Source organism: Nelumbo nucifera, chromosome 1, assembly GCF_055504915.1.
Source record: "Nelumbo nucifera cultivar China Antique chromosome 1, China Antique-T2T, whole genome shotgun sequence".
NCBI lineage: Eukaryota > Viridiplantae > Streptophyta > Magnoliopsida > Proteales > Nelumbonaceae > Nelumbo > Nelumbo nucifera.
Window position 1 is genome coordinate 156,515,105 of NC_142649.1, and position 23,159 is coordinate 156,538,263.

General features: G+C 37.3%; 1 protein-coding gene across 7 annotated transcripts; it reads right to left on the reverse strand.

The window, feature by feature from the left end:
* Positions 1-729: 729 nt before the first annotated feature.
* Positions 730-21,155, reverse strand: LOC104602768 (pre-mRNA-processing factor 39-1). 7 transcript variants are annotated; one of them, XM_088894859.1, is made up of 14 exons: positions 21,009-21,155; positions 19,783-20,297; positions 19,218-19,318; positions 14,025-14,254; positions 13,205-13,372; positions 12,177-12,534; positions 11,550-11,693; positions 10,405-10,557; positions 10,202-10,318; positions 6,040-6,120; positions 5,779-5,928; positions 5,020-5,322; positions 2,833-2,949; positions 730-1,025 (listed from the first exon to the last, which is right to left on the reverse strand). In XM_088894859.1, exons 2-14 carry the CDS (start codon positions 20,261-20,263, stop codon positions 924-926), a joined length of 2,505 nt encoding a protein of 834 aa, XP_088750985.1. In that variant the 5' UTR covers positions 20,264-20,297; positions 21,009-21,155; the 3' UTR covers positions 730-923. The 7 variants fall into 7 exon arrangements, with proteins under 7 accessions (XP_088750985.1, XP_010264874.1, XP_010264873.1 ...); XM_010266572.2 differs by having other exon boundaries at positions 730-1,028; XM_010266571.2 differs by having other exon boundaries at positions 19,218-19,321.
* Positions 21,156-23,159: the final 2,004 nt, after the last annotated feature.

Sequence of the window (23,159 nt, forward strand, 5' to 3'; positions counted from 1 at the left end):
ATATCTCTCTATGAAATAAAGCATATAAATACGGAGATATTCTCAATCCAAGACAGTCTCTCAAACTGGCTTTGGCCTGACTAAAGCAGAACTCATCTCCTATTAAGCCATTTCTCTAGAGCCGCACATGAATGGCTCAGCACTGAATCTTAACCAAGAATAAAAATAAGGTTGGCTCAAATGAAAATTGGCTGCTTGAGTGATTCAGGACTTACAAATGGACTATTGGCTGAATCTTAACCGTAATTGAATGGTTCAGGAATCGGGACTCGAAGAAAGCCACACTTCATTACGGGCTTACGGCAGGAATATTGGCTGTTTGCATGACCGGTGGGGTAAAATTTTGATTTTAGCCAAAATATTCTTTTAATGAAGAAAACAAGACAAACAAGGGACCGAGTGAGGTGAGGTGTGATGCCGATGCAGAGAAGCGTAACCTCTTTTGGACTTATTCCACAACCTTGTCTAAATCTCTGAAAGACATGGATGGAAGCTAAAACAACCAGACTGGAGCGTGTCAGAGCAGATTTCCAAGTGCATACTTCACTTTGAGGATTGCCAATCGTCGGTCAAATCCATCATCTTTAGGATTTCATATCCCCCGAGCCCCATTCACCCATTCCAGAGATAATTGAATCTCTCAATCAGAGTACGTGTACTGTATAAAAAAATTCTTTAGGATTGCTTGGTAGCCAAGGAATATACATCCTTGATGTATGCAACCAAATATAGAAATGAATCAAGAGATTTGTATCTAAAATGCAATTCCATTACAATGCACCTTTTGAGGTTAGTCAGTACATTCAGCCAACCCTGATCCAAGTTCTAAAACCCAGGGTTTACACCTCATTCCTAATTTCTATGGTAAGTATAAACCTAATTTACAAGTGGTTGCAAAATTGGGCAAGGATAAGCTTGTGTACTCAATAATAAGTCCCATAGTAGGCCTGCTGGACTGGAGCCTGTTGCTGAGCCGGAGCAAAAGATGCTGCCGTGCCTGGTTGATAGCTCTGCTGTGGAAAAGTCTGCTGGAGAATGAGAAATTATTATTATTTATCATCACCTTTCATCCGTTAGATACAAAAGCACACAAATAACGACATCTAGAAGCACAGTAGAAAGACCTCACAAGCTTGTCACATGGTGAATCTATCAAGTGACATGATGAATCTATAATCTAACCATTCATCTGAACCCCCCCCCCCCTCCCTTCAGTTACAACTTACAAGTCCCCATATGTTCAATAAGCAAAAGGAAGGGTTTTCTTTGCATTGTTGTAATATAAATACAATCAAATAAGAATATGTGGGGGTAAAACATAAAAACAAAAAAAAAAGATGTTATGATCCTTTAGGGGATCGATGCTTGTAGTTTTGTCAAACTATTTTACCTCTCTTGTGTGTGTGTGTGCGTGCACGTGCAAGATGCTAACAATACATATTTTCAACCTTTTGACTAAAAACATATTAGACACCACCTCACGGTAAAACATGGAACTTAAAGGCACATGACAAAAAAGGGGACATTTTACTTCGAATATATTCTTATTATAAGAAGATACGCTTTATGGGGGTAGACTGGGTACGGTCCTAACCTTAGGTTTTTTTCTACACAAAGTGGCTGCCCTCAGATATTACATCATATATACATATAAAACATGTAAAAACATTTCATTCATTTTTTTAAGGAAAAAAGAACATACTAAACACAAACATTTCTAATCATCCCATTTATCATAGTCATTTCACATTTGAAACTGAATTTTGCACACATGGCAATGTGAAGCTGAATTTCGACGGATGTAGCCTTGGAAACCTAGGATAGGCAGGTATTGGAGGGGTTTTCAGAAAGGTTGAAGGAAAAATCATGGCTCTATACTTGGGCCCTAAAGGGAATGAAGACTAAATCAAGGCAGAGTTGTGGTCAATTCTGCAAGGGTAAGGCAGGCTAAAGCTATGAATTTCCAAAATTTGTTGGTTGAAGGGGATTCAAAAGTAGTAATCAGATGGATAAGGGGCAATCAAGAGACTCCTTGGGAAGTTTAGATATGCTGTAAGACAGATAAAAAAGGCATTATGTGCGAACTTGCTGCAAATATTTCATGGATTGCAAGATCTGGAAATGAGCTGGCTGATGGATTGGCAAAAAAAAGGGGCTACAAGGGACAATCTATATTGGGGGTCAAGTGCTGTAATTTTTTCTGTCATGTTGTCTTGGTTTTGGTAGTTGGTGTTGTTACCCAATGCTAGCAAAGTCCTACCAGGAGCATCCTTATCCTTGAATCTCCCTCAAATAATAACAAAATTCTCGGTGATTCATAAAAAAAAAATGTACACAAGCTTTTCAGTATTATACATCTAATTATAATTTACTAACTATAAGCATCTCTAGGTCGATGCCTTTGGATGCATAGCCTGCGTAGAGCATTGCCTAGGCATGTTGTTCACTAAAAGGCTTGAGATGGCCTAGGTGTTGCTTGGGCAATGTCTTGATATCAATAAACCAAAATAAAACCCATTCAAGGCAAGTAGTATACAATTTCGAAATATTTCAAGATCCAGAAGGAAATTTATTAGTATTAATATTAATATTAATTTGTGTGACCCAACATTGAGGTTTATGTTTGGGCAAATATTAATACATTTCAAAACATGCATGATTTAGAAGGTCAAGTATTGGTCAAGGGCGAGTCCCTCCTTACCAAATTGAGATGTGCCCAAATCACACACCTTCATATAAAAGCAAGTAGTACCCTTTAGCAAAAGCAGTGCTCTTTAATACAAGTATTTAGGCTCTGAATGCAGTACATACAAAAAAGGGGAGGAATGGTACCTGGACAGGATACGATGAAGGATAAGTACCATAAGCAGCAGCACTCTGCGGTGCCGAAGTTGGAGTCTGCTGATGAGTATAACTGTTAACATAACCACCATATGCAGCATATCCAGCCTGAAATTACAGAAGTACACACAGCATGAGGTTAAATAACTGGGTCTGGGTTCAAATAAATTTGAAGTTTACACACACTAAAGTTGTACAAAGTATGCAACAATGGATGATTTAAAATTGGTAGTTTCAATTTCATGATATTATTCAAATGGTGGAGCCTAAAAACTCAAAGGAATCGGAAGCCACCAAGTACCAATCCAGATAGAATATTAAATTTCCCTTTACCTCTGTAGTAAAAAACGTTAAGGTAAATATCCACCAAATAGTCTGTGTAGCAGCACAAACAGGAATTACTAGCACAGGGAAGAAAATGCAGATAAACCACGAGATTCTCAATGAAACTTTCCTTTCCATTTCTTGAAATTATATCCTTAATTCCAATAGCTTTTAAGCAAATAAATAAAAATCAACGCATATCAATCCATGTCAACTAGACCTGGTAATTGGGTTGGGTGGGTCGGGTTCAGGTTGGGTCAAGACACTTCGGGTTGATTATCGGTCGGGTTGAATTTCAGGTTGGGTTGTCAAATGCTAGACCCTAACCCTAAATGTTCGGGTTACGGTTGACCCATGGGTCAATATGGGTCATCCCAAAAAATAAATGAAATTTAAAAAAAATAAAGAAAAACTATATGAAAATGCCAAAATTTAAAGAATTAACCTTAAAGTTCCAAATATAAAATAAAAAAACTTGAACATTTAACAATTTAAAGAGTAAACAATAAAGACTAAAGACTAAATAGAAAAAATTAAAGAATGGAAACTTTTAACAATGCATAAATAGTCTCAATTAGACTTGACAATCGGGCCAGCGGGTTCACCCATGACCCAACCCAACCCAGTTTTTTCGGGTTGGGTCGGGTCAGGTCAATCTCACATTCAGGTAGCTAAACATGAGCCCCTAACTCTGTTTTTTCGGGTTGGTTGGGTTGGTTGGGTCAATTTTTTGTCAGGTCCTATGTCAACAAACATATTGACATGTTGAGGTCAACCCTAACCCTAACCCAACCCAATACATTTGGGTTGGGCTGGTCTCAGTTTGACTCAGTTTCTTTATTTCATCATGCTAAAATACATTGCATGGTGCTTAGAAGGACAAAGCTATGGTGCTTTAATTATATTGCATTAGAAAAATTTTTCCTTTCAAACATAAAATTATTGATACATACATATATAATACCAATATTGGGTTACCCTAACCCGAACTGTCACTCAGCCAGGATTCCAGGTCCGGTTCAGTCAAGCCCAGTCAGACAGCCAAAAACCGTGACTTGGACAAGAACCGTTCAACCCGGCCAGTTTGACCGTTGACCCATTCGACCCGGTGACCAGGTTGTCGGTTACATACACATTCGATGCATGCAAAACTTTCGAAGGTCATAACTTTGCACTCCGATGTCCGATCGTTTTTTTTTATTTTGGGTAACTATTCGAGATCTATGCGTCCCAAGGAGCCATAGGCGCCTTGACTCGCTATTTTCACAGAAATAAAAAACATTTTTTAGCCTCAAATTGCAATTTTTAATATTTTTATAAATTAAAAACTGAATTATAACACAAATTAAATATAAAATAATACATATAACATATCTAAAACATATTTATACATTATTTATTGCAAAAATATATATTTATACACAAATATATACATATATACACATATATGTATATAAATGTATATATACTTAATATATATATATGCGATGACATGGCACGGTCTGAACCGTTCGACCCGGACAATTGAACCAATGACCCACAACCCGGAGGCAAAACCAGTTCGACCTCCAGGTCGGTTTTTAAAACATTGGGAAGTACAATCAGCCTTAGGGGAGGCACAAGATGCTACCCCAAAGGTATAAGACCCATGCACTGATTATAAATTTGATTTGATTCATTACTATGCATTTATGTTCACTCAGGCATCTGCCTCGGTATTTTCCATTTGCTCCTTAACACCAGCTGAACCCCCGGCATAGAATGGTACCTAACTACAAAAGTATTTTTTTGATAAATAACTACAAAAATATATGTTATATTTCAAATGCTTATGAAATCGCAATAAAGGACTACCTGTTGACCATAGCCAGGATTCCACTGTTGCCCCTGTGCCTGTGGAGCTTGTTGCCAAGCTTGAGGCTGTAACCCATATCCAGCAGCCCACTGATTCTGAGCACTTGGGTATGAGCCCATCAGTGATTGTGCTGAAGAGGAAACACCAGCATAAGACTTGTTGAGCTTTGCCTTGTCTGATGCTAGAAAATCCTCGGCACTCCGTTTTTTCAACTCTGATGTATTCCTGTGGCGCAAAAAGAGCTTTGCATGCCGATCATCAGCCTTCTTGATCGATGTTGCATCCCCAAAGAGATCCAAGAACTGCAAAACAGGTAGGAAGATGGATGGTAATTAAAACTTAAAAGAACCAAGGAAAATGGATGCATAACTTCCAATGCTATTGAAATCCAATAGGAAATCCTATTTCTAGTGGAATCCTATTATGCAGTCAAATTTGTCATTGAAGTTGCAATCGCCTATAAACTCACAATTTGATTTCCAATCAAGGAAACAAGAAACGTATATTAATCTTTATAGCTTCAGAATGCATTTGGAACAACTCCACAAGTAATTCGTAACAAGAAATTCTAATAACAAAATATGAAGTCGTAAAGGATATGACTGAATAGATGAAATAGGCAACTCATGGAATGAATGCCAAAATATGACAACTAACTACAAACCAAACAAAAAAAATCATAAGATGGTTTGCTCACAAATCCAAAATAAATGCCAAGTTCTTTCTTGGGTATTTCAAACATCACAGAAAGTTATTACCTCCAAGTAAATGCTAGATATCTCTTCTCTATCAGCAGTACTTGCAGCATTGGGATTATCAGGGCTAGGCACAACGAACTTCTCCACTAATGAATCTAAATAATCAATGCGCTTTGGGGCTGACTGTATAGTCTCCAGATGGATTAAAGCCTGCACATCTCAGAGAAGCAAGTGTACCATTGTCAACTATAGGAGAACACAATGAAACTATTGACATCTGAAATAGCAATACCAAAATTAAACAAAATTAAGAGATTAAACCTCCAAAAGCGGTTTTGACAGTTGCACATGCTCAAGGGCTTCGATTAGAATTCCTCTAGCTTTTTCAGCATCCCCACCAACCTAGAAAGGAACATGAAAACAAATAATAATATCATTATCACTGATTATCCAGTCAAAAAAGCACCACCAAAACACCATGATCAATGTCCAAAGAATAATGTCAGAGAATTAAAATGATTTCTATTCAGTGTAACTTTTAGAGGAAGCACTCGATGCTCCTTTTGAAGCCACAAACTTATTTGTTGCCTATTAGAAAAGAAAATGCCACTGTGTAGTGAGAAATATAAGCCTCAAATTTTATCAGAATCTACTCAAATCTTTCAGAAATTATGTTTACCAGATTATATAGACTTATAGAGAACATGAAAACAATGTTACAAAATGGTTCAAACCTCCATCCGTTTTTCATTCCACGGGTTTCTCATGTTTCTGAAAAATTAAAAAAAAAAACATATTTATAAATATAAAACTTATATTGAACTCAATTCAACTTAACAGAACCTTGTACCAACCGTATAGGGACAGCTACATGAATCCAATTCCAGCACTCAACTCTATTCAGTGTCATATCCCTTTTCTTTCATTGATAAGTGTAACTTCATTGAATATGATGGATTGAATATTATGTACAGAATGAAGTGAGTACACTTAACATCCCTGGGGCAGCTACTCATCAAAAAAAAAAACATCCGTAGGGCAGCATGCTAAGGTTTAGTTGCCTACCCATACAATTAAGGGCACAAGTCGGGTACCTGACTTCAAGAATTTACACAGCATTGGGTCCAAGCCCTCCACCAATCATTGCAGCTCTACAAAGAATCAGTTATCCATCTTCCCGATTGTAGTTCCACAATACAATTGGGCTCTTTAGACACCTTGCCTAGCCAATGTGTCAGCTACACTATTTGCGGACCTTCTTGTTCATTTAATATCTAATAACTGTTTCCCTTATAAGCCTTTTTGCTTCTCTTAGAATGTATCTAATTTGTCATGTGCTCTGTTGCTTTTAAGGCAGCCAATAACCCTTCTACAACAATACCACTATAGTTTTGCTCTTTGCCCAAACTATGAACTTTTTTTTAGATTCCAATCTAAGACCTTGTAGCACCATTTCCAATTCTTCCTTGGTTAAATCTCCTTGACATAGAGCAAGGATATCCCCCTTCTCATTTCATAACACAAGCCTAACACCCAAATGCCATAGGTTAAAACTGCTACACAATCAAATTTCAGATTTAGCTTGTAGAGTATGAATTGGATCCAATAATTTGATGTGCTTCTTGCAATAGAGGATAATAATGATACCATGCCAATTCTTTGCAAATATCATCTATGTAGAAGGGGCTGGGTTAAACAAATCCAACATCTTCACCCAACAGACCCACCTTCACCATGATACTTCCAATTAATTCTTCTTTGGTATGTTAATTCTCCTTGAAGATTCTAGAATTCCTCTATCCCCACACTGTCCATATCGCTGTCATTGTACATTTCCACAAAAACTTCCCCATCTTGTCTCGTAGCAAGAAAAAGCGATCCCTAAAACTATGATTGCTTTGACAGAGCCTGCATGTATAAAAGGCACAACCTGCATCCAAATAGAGAGAAGAAAAATCTCACAAATACAAGCGAAAGGATGTCTTAAGTGGTGATCTTGGAACAGAAAATCTACCAGCAGAAAACTCTAATTTTAGGAGGTACTAGTACTTTTTTACTTCCTTAAGCAAGAAATCCAAGGGGGACTAGGGGTGGCAATTTTCCCCGTCCCCGACGAGTACCCAGGCTCCCCGACCCGATGGGGTCGGGGATGGGAGACCTTGGCGGGGTCGGGGTCAGGTTCGAGGATGGGGCTACCCATGAATCCCCGATCGAGGATGGGGACGGGGGCGGGGACGGGGAATGCAATCCCCGCCCTGACCCATCCCCGATTAATATTATATATAATATAATATTATATATTATATAAGTATAATAATTATTAATTTATTTATAAAACAATAAAAACTAAAAGTCTAAAACATAATTCGAAGAAATCAAGAAAACTTGAAAAGTTAACTAAACCAGTTACCAGTCTTCATTCTTCTGTCTTCGACAGAGAAGACTCAAGAGAGGCGACTGAACCACAAAACCAGTAATCCCTAGCTTCGTCTTCGTCCCCGATTCGCCGACCGCCAACTATCGTCATTGACTGTTTCCACTGCCCACTCGCCCATTGGACATCGAACAGAGGAGAGGCCAGAGAAATGAGGAAGAGACTTCGTCTTCGTCTTCGATTCGCAGACCGCCGACCATCATCGTCACTAACCGTCGTCGCCGTCGCTATCACCCTTCAGACTCTCTCTCATCAGCCATCATCAACATAAACTCTCCCAAGTCCCAAAGGTCCTCTCTCTCTTAGTTTCGGGGATCCGGGTCTCCGACTGGGATGAATTCCCCATCGGAGTCGGGGATGGAGGGGGGATTCCTTTCCCCGTCAGGAATTGGGGACGGGGATGGAGAGTGATTTGGGGGTCGGGGTCGGGGATGGGAAATGTACTCCCCACCCCGAACCCGCCCCATTGCCATTCCTAAGGGGGACACAGAAGATAGAGTATGCTTTGAAGAAAGAAACACAAAAGACCCTAAAGGATTTAGAACCCATTATCCATCATTAAATTATGTCCTTGGATACGGACCTAAAGGGCTTGGGACCCTTTAGTAAAACACCTAAAGTGTCATGACTCATATCCATTATTAAGATATGGCCTCAAGTTATTTCACAAATTGCACTACCTCAGCTCTTGCTCATCATGGCCTGCCCCTAGACATTCCAGACACTTTATATTAGAACAAATCACTTCATTCTGGTGCTATAAAAGGTTTATTCTGCATGTTAGCACACCATCTTAGTCTATTTTCCCCCATTTATCACCCATTAAGCTATTCCTAGATTTGTATGAATATTCTCACTTCTGATTCTATTTTTTCAAGCTTTCTGACTCATCCATCTTACTAGTTACTAATGCATCTCAGCTGCAATTTTTTTCATGCATTGCTTCTTGACTGCCCAACACTCAAATGCATAGTGCATACAATATTACTAGCCTGGATAAAATAGGCCTACATTCTAAACATATTTAAAATAAATACAACTAGATACCTAAAGTAATGAAATGTGTTTAAGGGAAAAAAATTGCCAAACCTGGTATGACCCATACCTGGTTCTCTGGTCAAACATTCCAGATTTCCAATCTGGTCTAGGTATTGATTTCAAATTGACAATATGTTTATGTGTTCAGAAAATTTGCCACACTTGCCCTAACTCAGACCCCGTTTTCCTGCCAGGTGACAGTTTGGAATGGTCTAACCCAATGTTTTAAAACAGAGGCATGACAGTAGATATTTCACTACCTGGAGGCGTAAGGAGTAGTTCAGAATATAAAAGGCATAAGCCTTCCAAGAACAACGAGGCATAAGCCTTGAGAGGAGGGGAAGGAGAAAGAAGAAGAGGAAGAAGGATCTCTATTATTTTATCAAAGCTCAAAGGTGTCTTGTTTTAGAAGAATAAAGATGCATGACACTAGTTGAATTCCAAACTTTCTTTCTCTATTCTAACCATTCCTACCCTTTCTTCTCTTTTCTTTTTTTTTCTTCCTGTCTTTTTGTATGAGGTGAGCATGAGGCGCATGAGGTGAGGAGTATGCCTCTAGCACACCTCATGCAAAAGGCGTACACCTGAGGCATCAATGCCCCAGGGCATTTTGAGGGCACCTTGTGCACCACCGAGCGTACGCCTCCCAGGCCTTTTAAAACATTGGTCCAACCATCCAGATCATTCAGGATCACACAATACTGCAGAAAAAGCATTTTTCAACACATTAATGACAACATTCTTTGCCAATGAAAAAAGAATAAACATTAAACCATTTCAAAAGTCTCAAAGCTCACATTGTAATAAATTAATCTACATGCAGATCAGACAAACTCTAAACTATATGGCTGCTTTCACAATTAATGAAATGAAAATGGCATTTCAAGAACTTGAAGAGTTCAACAGACAAGTGATGGGGTTAAAAATTGTAAAGCTAAAAGTAGCCTCAGGTCCCTTGGGTGAACAAACATTCAATCACTGTTTCTTACAGGCATATGCTGTTACACCTACCAAGAAAGAAAACCGTGAGTACTGAACAAATAGCATAGGTAATGTTTGAGATTGCTCCTTTCCTTTTTCAGTGGCAATGGCTTGCTCATATAATGTCAGGGCATCTTCCATATTTCCCTGCAAGATCAACAGAAAGACTAGTTCCCAGGCCATAAAACACGATAAATACAGTGACCTCTAATAAGTAGTTTGAATGATCTTACTAGTCTATGTTCCATGTTTGCATGCTTAATGACAGCTTCAAGGAGACCAGGTGAAATTCCAGAATGTACAAGTTGATACGCAGCACGAGCTCCTGGAATGTCCCCATGCTGCTCCTTAAATCTAGCAGCAAAAAGGTGAATTTCTGGTTGTCTCTGTTAAAAACATAAATAACAAAACATATATTAAAGAAAAATACAGGAAAAGAGACAAAAGAACTAACTCCAGCAATTAAATGTATTCAACTCTAAGACAGAATCTTTGGTACCGCATTGGCATCTCAAGTAAAACTATCTGAGATGAGTCAATTTACACAGACCTTGTTCCTTAATTTCATTTATATGCCTATAAGAAATATATCCAACATTAACTGATTACCGAGATACAAAAGGCTATTATATTGTACTATAGAACACTTCTTTTAGCAATCAGCAACAACCAAAAGTTGTTGATTTATAAAATATCAAATCCCCGCCTCAAATATCAACCAAGAGTCAGGGACAGATATGAAGGTCTGCTTGTCAATAATATTATTAAATGCCCTAATCTTCAGAGATATAGGGTATACAATTGATGCAGGAGCAGCTCAACTCCCAGTCCCTTGGTAGAATAAGAGGCAGAGAGAGAGAGAGGGAATACCTGGAATCAATCATTGGGTACCAAGAATCACTCTGGGGTATGGGAATCACTCACCATAATTAGCATAAGCTAAAAAAACTCAATGAAATTCATTGATTTTTGTGTAAAACGTCGATATACATAACTATAGACTCTTAAGAATCTTAGTATCTCAAAACAAAAGTGTAGGCTCATAAGAATCCTTGTATGACTCAAAAATAAAAGTGTACTATCCCTTTTCAAGTCAAAGAAGACTCAATAACTCTTGTTCTACTCATTCAATGACTCCAAATTTTTAAACATAAATGAAACTATTACTAGACAAACCAGACCATATCATTGGACCCCACATAAAAATTACAAAATGGTGAAAATACCCCTAGTGTCCAAATATATAAAATTTCAGAAAATTCCAATACTTTACTCTTCATCTTCTGCATCAACAATCAACACATGTTTAACAATTGTATCATGTCTGTTCATGTGGGGAAGGTAAGTCACAATTTGGAACCACAGGAAACCCCCTTACCTTGACAAAGACTTGTGTAGCCCGAGCAAGTGCATTATTTGCAAGATCCATACTTCCACTGCCTTCCATGCATAAAACATACCGTATCCAATACTCAGGATAATTGGCACAGGCAATTAAGCATCTCTCATATAGCTTGACAACCTGAAACAGCATGCATAACATCATAAACCCAGATTCAATGAAGGTTGCATGAACTGAATGAATACAACAAAGCAACAAAGAGAAATGCATAAGGGATACTCCAATGGCTGAATAGGAGGCCCCTCAAATATGAAATGAGGGACCTTCCTTGCCTGACAGATAGATGGTTAAGCAGAAAACAAGATACCTGCATGTATAACACTGTAATTTTAAAAGAATAGTATTTAGCATACAATATCAACCTAGAACTTCCACTGACAAATGAGGGTTTGAAGTACTTAGCCTTGCAGAAACCAAACGCTTTAATCTCAGTTCAAATTCCCATTTTAAAAGTTGCTTCACCCAACGCTTTGGCCAATAAAGCATATAATGCAGCAAACATGACTTAACTGTAAGTCAATGTATAACAAGACAGACAACTAAAAACTACTAACCATGAAGAAACCAAGTACCTGTCACAACTCCTGAAATGAATGCACATACCTTGTTAAAGTCTTCCTGCTGTTCAATAAAATCCAGATAGTTATGCCAGTTTTCAAGCTCTGCACCAATGAGTGGCCGTACATGAAAGTAAGGCCTCCTAATAGCTGTTTCAAAACCAATGATCTTAGAATCGTACTCTTTAGCTTTCTTATACATCTCTTCTCTAATGGCGATATACTTCTCCAACTCCTCTGCTTCTGATAATCCTGCACTTACAGGTTTAGTAGATTGTTCCACTCCATCAGGACGAACCTCGTCGGCTCCACCACTAGCTTCCACATTTGCAGCTGCAACAGCAGCTGCTTCCTCAGCAGTTCGTAGTTCAGATAAAGGACGACTTCCAGCCAACTCCTTGAAACTGCAATTTAGATAAAAGGCGTTATATCTTGCCAGTCTGAATACATGCAGTATTTTAAAAGATACACAGTAAGTGCAGTGCACTTAAGCTCACAGTTGAGGCCCATTTTGTGGAGTACACCTCACATGAATTTAATGTTAAATACGTAACTAATATAAAACTATTAGTCATTTTCAAATATTGCATTTACTTCAGATTCGCATATTCTCGAGAACAGCATGTACAAATCCAAATTTGTAGCATGCATTTCATGATGCACTCAGCTCTTCATGGCTCATAGATGTACTTCAACAGCACTGTACATATAGCATGAGATGTCCTAACAAGTCAAAGGAGCTATTACAAAAACAATGACATGGCATAGTACATTTCAATATCCACATATAAAAATGGCAATAGCAAGATGACCAAAACTTCTACTCCTAATTAATTGACAAAAAAGCATAAGACCGCTGAGCAGTTTTGACAATATTGACCACCATAATTTGCCTAGAGTGAGATGAAAAAAGAATTACAACCACAAAGGACAAAGTAACTTATACCACCAGAACTTTGCCGTCCAATGAAACGTTTAAAAAGACAAATGCAGACAAAAAGATAAACATTAGAAAAGGCAGATTGGTAAAAATGTAAGTTGAAGACATGATGATAAGCTACTAAAAGAGATTACCTGTTAAAATAGCGATCCAACTGTTGATTAGGATTCTCTAAAATCCTTGTGTAAATCATAGCAAGGCGGCTCCACTCCTGTTGTGAGTATTCATACTCAATATATTTATCCCAAAGTGAGTGGGACAAATAATCTGTCCCAACATAAGCCAATCCACGTTCAAACAACCTGAAACATCAAAAGAATGCGGAAGATCTTTATGGTATATGCAAATGTTCATACTAGCTATTTGAACTCATCGATGAATGGGAGACATTGGCCCTAGTGTTGAAGGAGAAGGAAAAAAGAATCACTCTAACAGCATATGGCACTTCTTAAGTTAGGTTACCTTCCTGAAAAAATCATACTATGTCCGTGAAATGGAGCAGAGATACAGGCCATCTTAGCCCTTACTGAACGTCATCTTCCCAGCAGCATTTTGTATATTGATGCACCCATAGCCTCAGAGTGTCAAAGTTAAAGACAGCAGAAATTCATGACGAACTACATGACTACTACACAGGCCTTGGAGAAAAGTGAAAGGGAAATGGGGAGAATGAGGGCATAAAATTTGGATTAATTGAATCCTAAACGAAATTTGAAATGGCTACTAAACACAGTAGCTTCAGAATAGAGGGCTTGCACATCAGAAAATTGCATTTCCTAAGTGCATTCCCAGCAAACCTTTCCGCCATACATGAGGCACCACTGTTGCAGGCATACTGAAATAAGGTTAGAAAATGTAACAAATCACCAGATTCTCACTACAATGAGAAAGCCAAGTGAACATGACCTCATCCTGCAACACTATAAAGACCACAAACAAGTGCATAGGAATTACCTTCGAATGGCATCTGGATCTCCATATGTTGATATAGCAAAAATACAATAATGCAACCAAATGTCCACGGAATATGTGACAGCCTCAACTGCTCGCTCATATACCTCCACAACTTTCTCAATAGAACACAGACGCCCCTCATGATCTGCATATTTCTTCCAGTAACCATAACACAAAGGGAACTCTGCTAAGAAAGTATCATAGACTTTCCGGATTTTTGATATGTTATCCTGCAAACAATGAAAAATTATTTGTCTAAGACCTGCTAGAAACAAAAAGATTTCTGAAATGCAAATTCACTTCCAATGATACCATTAGAAACTAACATATTGTACTGAGCTCCCCCTTGGTAAGAAATATCATCATGGTCTCCTGTCTCTAATGTCATTAAATTGAACTTTTGATGGCTGCAGTTTGCAATAAACCAGAAAATTTGGGAATAAAAGTGTTCAAAGATTGTGATAGAGACATCATACTAGCATTGTTCTTTGGACCCATTTCAACAATGGAAGAACTAATTGCATTCCTACAAGGGATAAGGTGAGCTAAACCCCCAAGTTATGAGAATTTAATGGGGAAGGGGATTAATGCAACAGTGGGATGGCTCAAAAAATGACAGTTACAGGGTCTTGGTGATACTGACATGCAATGAGGGATACAAAGCAGCAGGCTAGGATATTAGTACGCAAACTAGAACTGTACACCAAGATCAAGTGCAGCTAATGGTTTGACAAGACAGGGAGAAACCGAAATCAATTGTATTGAAGCTTGATTCCCCAAGGGGAACTTGTAAAAACTAAAAAGTAAAATTGAAAAGACGGTAGCAAATGCTAGCCCAAACATAGGGGTGCTTTGGCACATTTGTATTCTATTCATCATTCTTTAACATAACACTCTATAAAGCTTCTTTTTTTTAGAAAGAGAGAGAAGGTAAAGTATAATTGTATTAAAGAAAGACGTTCAATTGACATAAAGGGCTCATTAGGTGAAAACTTTTGATGTGTCCATTGATAACTCTGTAGTTTGATGCCTTAGGGGCATCATTTCAGGGGTATTGTCAGCCTTAGAATAGTCAAAATGTCCCCTTTTCCCAGTTAAATTCAATATTGTGAGCTCTGAGAGTCTCTATGCAAATCTTGGGGAAAACTAGGAGTTTCGAGGCTGAAATGCAGTCTTTGGGAAGCTGGTGTGAAGTCCAGCTAAGAGAATGGGTGTTTTGTGAAAAAATGAGCACAAGAGGGGTGTCTCCTATCTGCTAAACCCATAATGGCGTCACTCATATTGTATTATCATACTCCCCTCTCCTTAGCAAACCCTAATGCGCCTTCTAACTCATTCTTTTCATCCTTAACAAACCCTAGCCGCCCCTAACTGCTAAATCTCCACCTTCCATCCCTTCTAATCTCCACCATTCATTCTAGGGCACTCTCTTTTTAGCATTCGAACCCTAGGGAGCCACCTAACTTCTAATCTTCACCATTTAGCCTTTAGCCATTAAATCTCAGCTCTACATAATATTGGGTGCCCTCTCCCTTTCTTTTCAACCTTAGGATCACCTTAGAACAATCCTAACCCTCCATTCTAAACCCTAGGGTGCCCATATTTCTGCAAAAAAAAAACCAGTTGTCACTCCCCCTCTTTCTCTCTAATCCCAATTTTATCCACCCTTCTCTATAAAAATGACCCCAGGGGCCCTGGAGAGGTTGGTCAATTCACCTAGTTCACAAGGCTAAGGTTTCTTGAGGAGTTCAAGGGTTGTAGAAGGGAAGGACGCCCAAATCTTGTCAGGAGGGGTTCCTGCAAGCAGTCCAGCCAATCTGCAGCTACCGCCACTGGATCTAATCAACCATCCTTTTATTTTCTTTATTTTCTTTCATGTTATTTTCATTTTAGCAATCTTTTAGATTTAATTTCTATTCATTTGTGTGTTTTGCATATCCGAATTCGTCCGGTTTAAGGCTAAGGTGTCTCGAGGGGTTCGAGGGCTGAAGAAGGGAATGACGCCCAGATCTTGTCAAGAGGGTTTCCTGCAAGCCGTCCAACCAATCTACAGCTACTACCACTGGATCCAAATTTTGGATAACTTTTATTTATTTCTTTTGTTGCTTTCAGTGCTCTTTTATTTTCTGAATTTTAATTATTGTCTTGTTTAATTCCGAACATTTAATTTCAGTATTAATAAATTTTATTTTCTTATTTTTTGCAATTCCCAATTCCATTTTCTTTTTATTTGTCCGGAACAAAGACAAATAATAATTTTTCCCTCGCTTCCTTGTGGATACGAACCCTTCCTCACCACGTACTACGTTGTTTAAGGTTACGTGAGGATTTGAAAAATTTATAAATCTCTAAACTGGTGTTCCGAAGTGGTTAACGACATGCTTCCAGCTACACCATCCATACCCTTCCCCATTGACAACATGATCAAAAATTGGCAAGTAGCATAAACAACATCAACAAGAATTCCTCTAAACTTCCCTTAGCAATCTCCAGTGATATAATATCATAGAATTAAATTTTGACGATGATGCAGTGTACTAGTGTAGGAAACCCCATGAACTCAGGATTCAGGAGTAGGGAGTTTAGAAATTATGAAACATTTTGACCTTGCACTGAGGTCCAATAGATTATGGTGATTCAACTTGAGCTGAACTCACAGCAGTAATACAAGGCCTGAGGTTGGCAAAATCTCTCAGGGTAAAGAGTTCTAATGGAGGGAGAAAACTCTTATGCAACCATGAACTGCTTCTAAAAAATAAAACAGGATAATGGAAATATAAATATATAATGAGGGTAGTAGAGAAGCTGGGTTGCGGAGTCTAGAAGAGGCTTTAACCGGACCCCAAGATCTGACGATAGGTTAATAGTTGGGCAACTTGGGCTAGCAATCCTCAGGTCCAGTGGGTTATGGAGACTTTACAAGAGCTGAGATATTAGTTGTGGTACAAGGACTACAGATTTCCAACCAACTTGGTGACTAATTTGATAGTTGAAGGAGACTCTAAGGTGATAGAGGGATGGATGTCAGACCCAGAAACTGTTGTTTGGGGATATAGGGACATCATCAAAAAAAGTCAAATGGCTTACAAGAACCATGTTAGTTAGCTTTCAGTGGGTTAGTAGACTGGCAAATGCTTTAGCAGATTCTTTAGCTAAACAAGGGCCTTCAAGGGATTCTCTATTTTTGGCTAATTTGTAACTGCAACCTGAAAAGAGTTGGGTTTGGAACCACCTTTAAGGGGAGGAAACACCCTGTGCCTCCTCTCAGGGTGCTTCATGCTTGTACTATTTCTATCTCTATTTAATAAAATACCATTCATTCATCAAAAAATAGTTGGGCTAGCAAAACAATGAGTCAACAAACTCACCTGTATTGCAGTACAAGGCCTGGCAGCTCTGGTCAGACCTTTGGGTAACTCATAGCAGCTGTTCATATCTCTTATTATCACAATAAGTAAATTTAATTTACCAACCAGAAAAATGTAAATAAGTAGGGTGGCTAGCATAGACTTGGCCAACTTCAGGGTGCTTAGCATTTTTCTTGTGCATACTATACTCTATTCATATTAATAAAAACTCACTGTAAATGATCAAAAGACAAAAAAGGCAAACTCATGTGGAGAAATTGCCAAAGATGCCAAGTAGCTAGATGTAATGTTTTAAATTGATCAACCTTTCAAAATTTTGACATTTTGTCTCAGCTTCAATTGCAGCAAAACAAGATACACAGAATTTGGTGCTTTCAGAATCTAGCAGAAATAGGAAATATTTCTAGAGATGTGCATAAAAAGAGAAGAAAAATGGATAGTAGATAATGAAGGGAGAAGTAGAAACAGGAAGATTAAGATATCAAATAGGAAATCAAACAAAATGTTTTCTGAGCAACTAGCAGATTTTATTTCTCAAGTTTCAATCAGAATCTTGAAATTCAATATTTTTGGTGGATAGGTATCCTGATATCAAAACCCCATTCCCCTCCCAGAGTTCTTACCAACAGAAGACAAGGCACTCGTCAATTCCTTCCCTTGTTTTTTCTTTCTTCCTCTTCCAAATGCCTCGAAGAGTCTTCAGCAAATTACTCACACCGCAGGAAAAATAAACCCAACACCTTAGAAATCTAAATCACATATTCATTGCCAAAATAAATTTTGTGTTTTCTATATAATCTAGATCGGTGAATAGATTAAATCAAAAGCTGCCACTCGGCCCTCTCCTGGAAATTATGGGTCATGATAGACTTTGATATTGGATACAGAGAAACTGATATTCAAAGGCACGTCAATTACTTGGATCTAATTCAAAAAGAGGATAAGAAACTGTTTGAGCCCATCATTTTGCTCAATTGAATTTTGAGAAGTCAAGATAAGTCCACATGTATGTGACTATGAATAGCCAGAAAGGTTAAGGAAATTTTATTTTCAAATTAACTAAGTATCGGGAGAAGATCTTATTAGCTTTAGGAATTCAACCAGTGCTTCCTTGTGTAGTTATCTTAAACTGTCAGTCCCAAACAACAAAAAAAAGGTTGGGAATTGCATCAGCTTCACAGCCATTGTAAGAACCCTTTAGCAAAGCAATATAAACAAGTGAGCTTTTACCACTTATAGAACATACTTTGGCATAACACAGAAACTCAAATCATTCTTCTTCTCTATTCTCCTGCACTTACTACAAAAGCAATATCTTTCTCTAATTTAAGTCCATCATGCTCATATTTAACAGTCCCCTAATTCCACTAACCCTAATATTCTAGAAACTCAATTGCATACCTATTCCCATGCATGATCATTCAATCTCATACTTTATCCTTTTATCTAAATTTCCAATACCCCCCAACCCACCACCAAAATAAAGGAAAGAAAAAGAAAACCATCATTTTACTTAGGCTATCATTTAACAGTTTCTGTGTACCTCTATGTATCAGTCCCTTAAACCCCTAACAATTCCCATCAACAGCCTTTTCTTCAATATATAATTTTTTTATATATGAAATTGCCCGCTGGCTAATTTTCAACAGAGTCCCTGACTATCCTTCATCAGACTTCTACCCAAGGTACATTAGTAATATGAATCTCTGCTACAGCAATAAAAAGTACAGAAACATAAGCAAACATCATTTCTCTTAAAGAATGAATTTGAGTATAAAAATGAAAACCATCTTGCGCAGTTATTTCCAAAGAAACATATATTTACCTCTGCCACCTTCTCTGTCTCCTCAATAACAGCAGTCCAGGCATTGAAATCTAATGAATTAGTCTTCACAATGCTCCACAGCCGTTCTTCTTCCGTAGAAGCTGCTGCCAACAAGATAGTAGAAACAAATTAATCAAAAAGAAAGACCATGCCTAGAAGGTTCAGGATTTCAATGAAAGTATAGTGAGAGTTGAGCAAAATATCAGTTAGCAGTGCTAGTATAACTGCAATTCATAGAAATAGTTATCACAGAATGGTATCTGAAGATACGTTCATCTAATCAGTGTTACTAAAAAAGTAATGCAATAATACAAATATAGACAGTAACAAAATGGTTGTATGCATCACTAGATTTTGCAAATACATATTAGTGAAAACAAAATGTACAAGTGATTTCTATATTAGGTAATATGACTCCAACTTCAAAGCCATGTGATGCACACCTGTTCTGTTCTTTTTTCTTTTTTTTCTGGGGGTAACATGCATATCTCATTCAATTATGGAGAAACGGGTCAAAAAATTACAAAGAAAAATGGCAAATGAATGGATAGAGCTTATAACGTACCAGGAGCCTCCTCAAACTGTTGCTCAGTAGCAGCTCCCAGAACATCATTTGAAGCATTTCCATTTTCACCAGTTCCAGCAGGAGTGTAATTTCTCATGTCAGTAATGCCATTAGCATTTGCAGAAGAACCATAAGAAACAGCTTCATTGAATTTTTCTTCTGAGTTTTCCTGGGTGACAGCATTCTCAGTAGTAGCAGGAGCACCAATAGCCCCATGCGTTGAGGAGACAGGTGTGTCTTGCATAACAGAACTATCCATATTGTTTAAAGTTCTATCACCTGAATCAGGACCATCTGGGACAGGATTAGGCGCATCTTTTTTAATGTTAGAAGCAGTTGAATCCGCAGCACCCCCGAACGAAAAAACATCACCATCAGGAACAGCGTTTGAACCAGAGTTGGTGTAACTAGTTGGCGCAAAGCCCGTAGATGAGTAATCCATAACAGATGGATTTGGTGCTACGACAGTTTCATCACCCATTTTGGTCGGTGAACACGTCAACTGAATGTACAAGCTGCCAGATTACAAATATGATAGCACTCAATACTATCAAAATAATGATACTCAAAAACAATACAATAATGATCAGAAGCGTGGCATTCTTTCTATGGAATATATAACTATAGCTTTGAAGGCAGACAAAATCTCTATTGCAGAAATTAATCCAATTAAAACCTAATGCTAATTCTACCCAATCATCTTTTAAACCCTGAAATTTAAAAAAAAAAAAAAAAAAAAAAAAAAAAAACGTAAATAAAACCATAACATGACAACATGTAACTCAAATTAATTGTTATAATACAGTGAAGCATCCCTAGGGTACAAGAGTAAGCCCGTAAAAAGACAATGAAAAATACATGTCTTTTATGCGATAAACATACATATTCAGATCCAACCAAGGCGTCTAACAAAGTGCTTAATGTTTGCAAGGAATGCGCTAGGAGAATTCCTGAAAAAAGGCCATGGATAAAGCCTAGGGTTTAAGACAAAACCCTGCATACGAAAAATAACTGCCCTAACTAGTCTTGTTACCGACATAGAAAATAATAACTAGGGCTTGGGAATCAAAACCCTAGTCCGGTTCCAGTCTATAGGGAAGTGCAAACCCCATTGACAGCGTGTGGAACTGAAGAACAAGAACTGGAAATTCCTTTAAATGAAAGAATAAGTGAGAAAGAGGCGAAATGGCGTTATAGCTATAAGAATGCCATTAACTAATACTCACTTCTTTTGTGTGTCAACAGCGAGGACAGCGAGGGAGAAAAGCTGAGAAACTCAGAAGAGTGCAGGATGAGACGCTTACGATTTCCGATTTCGGTCCTTCGCAACAATGGTTTTGATGTGAGAAAATCAGAAATCCTCGGTTTGTTTTATTTTGCCCGGAGCGCCTCTCCTTTTATTTTTGCGCCAAAGGGTTCCCACGTTGGGTCGGATTCGGAGGGCGGCAAAGTGCAAACGGATCAATTCGAATCGGATATGGGTGGATCCAAATTTGATTTTGAACCGGATTCAATGGGATGGCATGAAATAAGATACGAGCAAAGCTTAAAGCTGAATCGTATAAGTGATAAGTATATACATATTTGCATATGTCAATCAATTCTAAATGATGATAATGATTATAATAATATATCTAAAATTTCGTATTTTTCTCTTTTCTTTTTATTATTAATTGAATATAAGTTGCAAATTCCAAATTTGATTTTATAAATACATCTTCCAAATATGTGATTATCAAATCAAATTGTAAAATTTAAAGTATCAGAGACAGACTTATTTACTTGGCTATATTCTTCTTTTTATAATGTTTTATCCAATGTTTTCAACCCACTGTTAACCCAGTCAGTCGAACAGTCACTTGGCCAGGATTTTGGGTCCGGTTTAATCAAGACCCACCAAACAATCAAAAATTGTTGAATTGGTCAATAATCATTCAACCCAGTGATCAGTCGCATGTTGCATACTCAATGCATACAAACTTTCAGAGGCCATAACTTTGCACTCCAACGTCTAATTGGAGTGATTTTTTTTGTTTTGGCTAACTTTTCGAAATATATGTGTCCCGAGGAGCCATAGACGCCTTGCCCGCTATTCTCATGGAAAAAAAAAACTTTTTTGGCCCCAAATTACAATTTTTAATATTTTTTATAAATAAGAAAATTAAAACACATAAGTTAAATATAAAATAATACATACAACATATTTATATATTATTTATTGCTAAAATGTATATTTGTACACACACATATATACATACATACATATATATACTTAATATATATGCGATGGCATGGCATAGTCTGAACTGTTCGACCCGGCCAGTTGAACCGGTAACCCATGACCTGGAGGCAAAAAGGGTTTGGCCTCCGAGTCGATTTTGTTCATTTATTAAGAAATGTAATATTTAAATATAGAGAATTGAATTAGGTGAACAACATTAGTTCAATTTACAATTTAAACTCACAATTAAATAGGGATTAAATTAAAAAAATGAGTATTTTAGTCAAAAAGAATGTTCCACAATCTTATTCATATTTTTAACAGTAATGTAAATATAGAATTATAACTGTGTTCAATTTTTTCTATAATTTTTTGTATTCCTATATGTAAAAATAGTTCTCATATGCCACACTTTTTGTTTAATATGATAAATATAAGATATAATATATGTGCCTGATTTTTTTAAAATCTATGTATTTTTCCATTGTTGTATTTTTATACTTTATTAATTTTTATTACTAATTTATGACATTAAAGGTTAATACATTTGACCCAAAAGTTGAACCATTTACTTTGCCAAATAATAAAATAATTTCATATTTGGTCTATTCTAAATTATGTATTTCACTTTCATTATCAATAAAAATAATTATTGTTATTACACTTATTTTTTTAATTTGATTAAAAAATATCATAAGTGTGTATATTTTTTATTCATTTTTGTAATTTTCTATATTTATTTTTGCTTTCAAAGTTTTATTGCCTAACTATGATATCATAGGTTGACCAATTTGATTCAAATGGTTGAATTGCTTAGCCACCACTTGGATAAAGAATTGCTTAGCCACCAATTTGATTCAGAGGGTAAGAAGTACTTATTATTAAAAAAATCACTTCTTAAAAAAGTGAAATGGATGTGGCTTTTTTTTCAGCACTTTTTGAAGAAGTGCTTCTTCATTCAAATGGGATAAACCTGTCCCTGTTTTTTCTTTAAAGACAAAACTACCCCTACTGGAGTTTATCATCTTCTTCTTCCATTCGAAAACCTACAATAACAGGCAATAGTGGCGTTTGGTTGTAGGTCCACCGGTGATGTTTGGTTGCAAGTCCACCGGCAACGTTCCACGGTGAGCAAAAGCTAGGCGACGAAGTTGGG

Excerpts from the sequence above, each read along its gene's own strand:
- LOC104602768 (XM_010266569.2), bottom strand. The coding sequence starts at position 20,263 with ATGGGTGATGAAACTGTCGTAGCACCAAATCCATCTGTTATGGATTAC. Across the intron at positions 5,929-6,039 it reads TGTCAAAACCGCTTTTGGAG|GCTTTAATCCATCTGGAGAC; the intron begins GTTTAATCTCTT and ends TGAGATGTGCAG. Across the intron at positions 2,950-5,019 it reads ATCCTGGCTATGGTCAACAG|GCTGGATATGCTGCATATGG; the intron begins GTAGTCCTTTAT and ends CTGTAATTTCAG.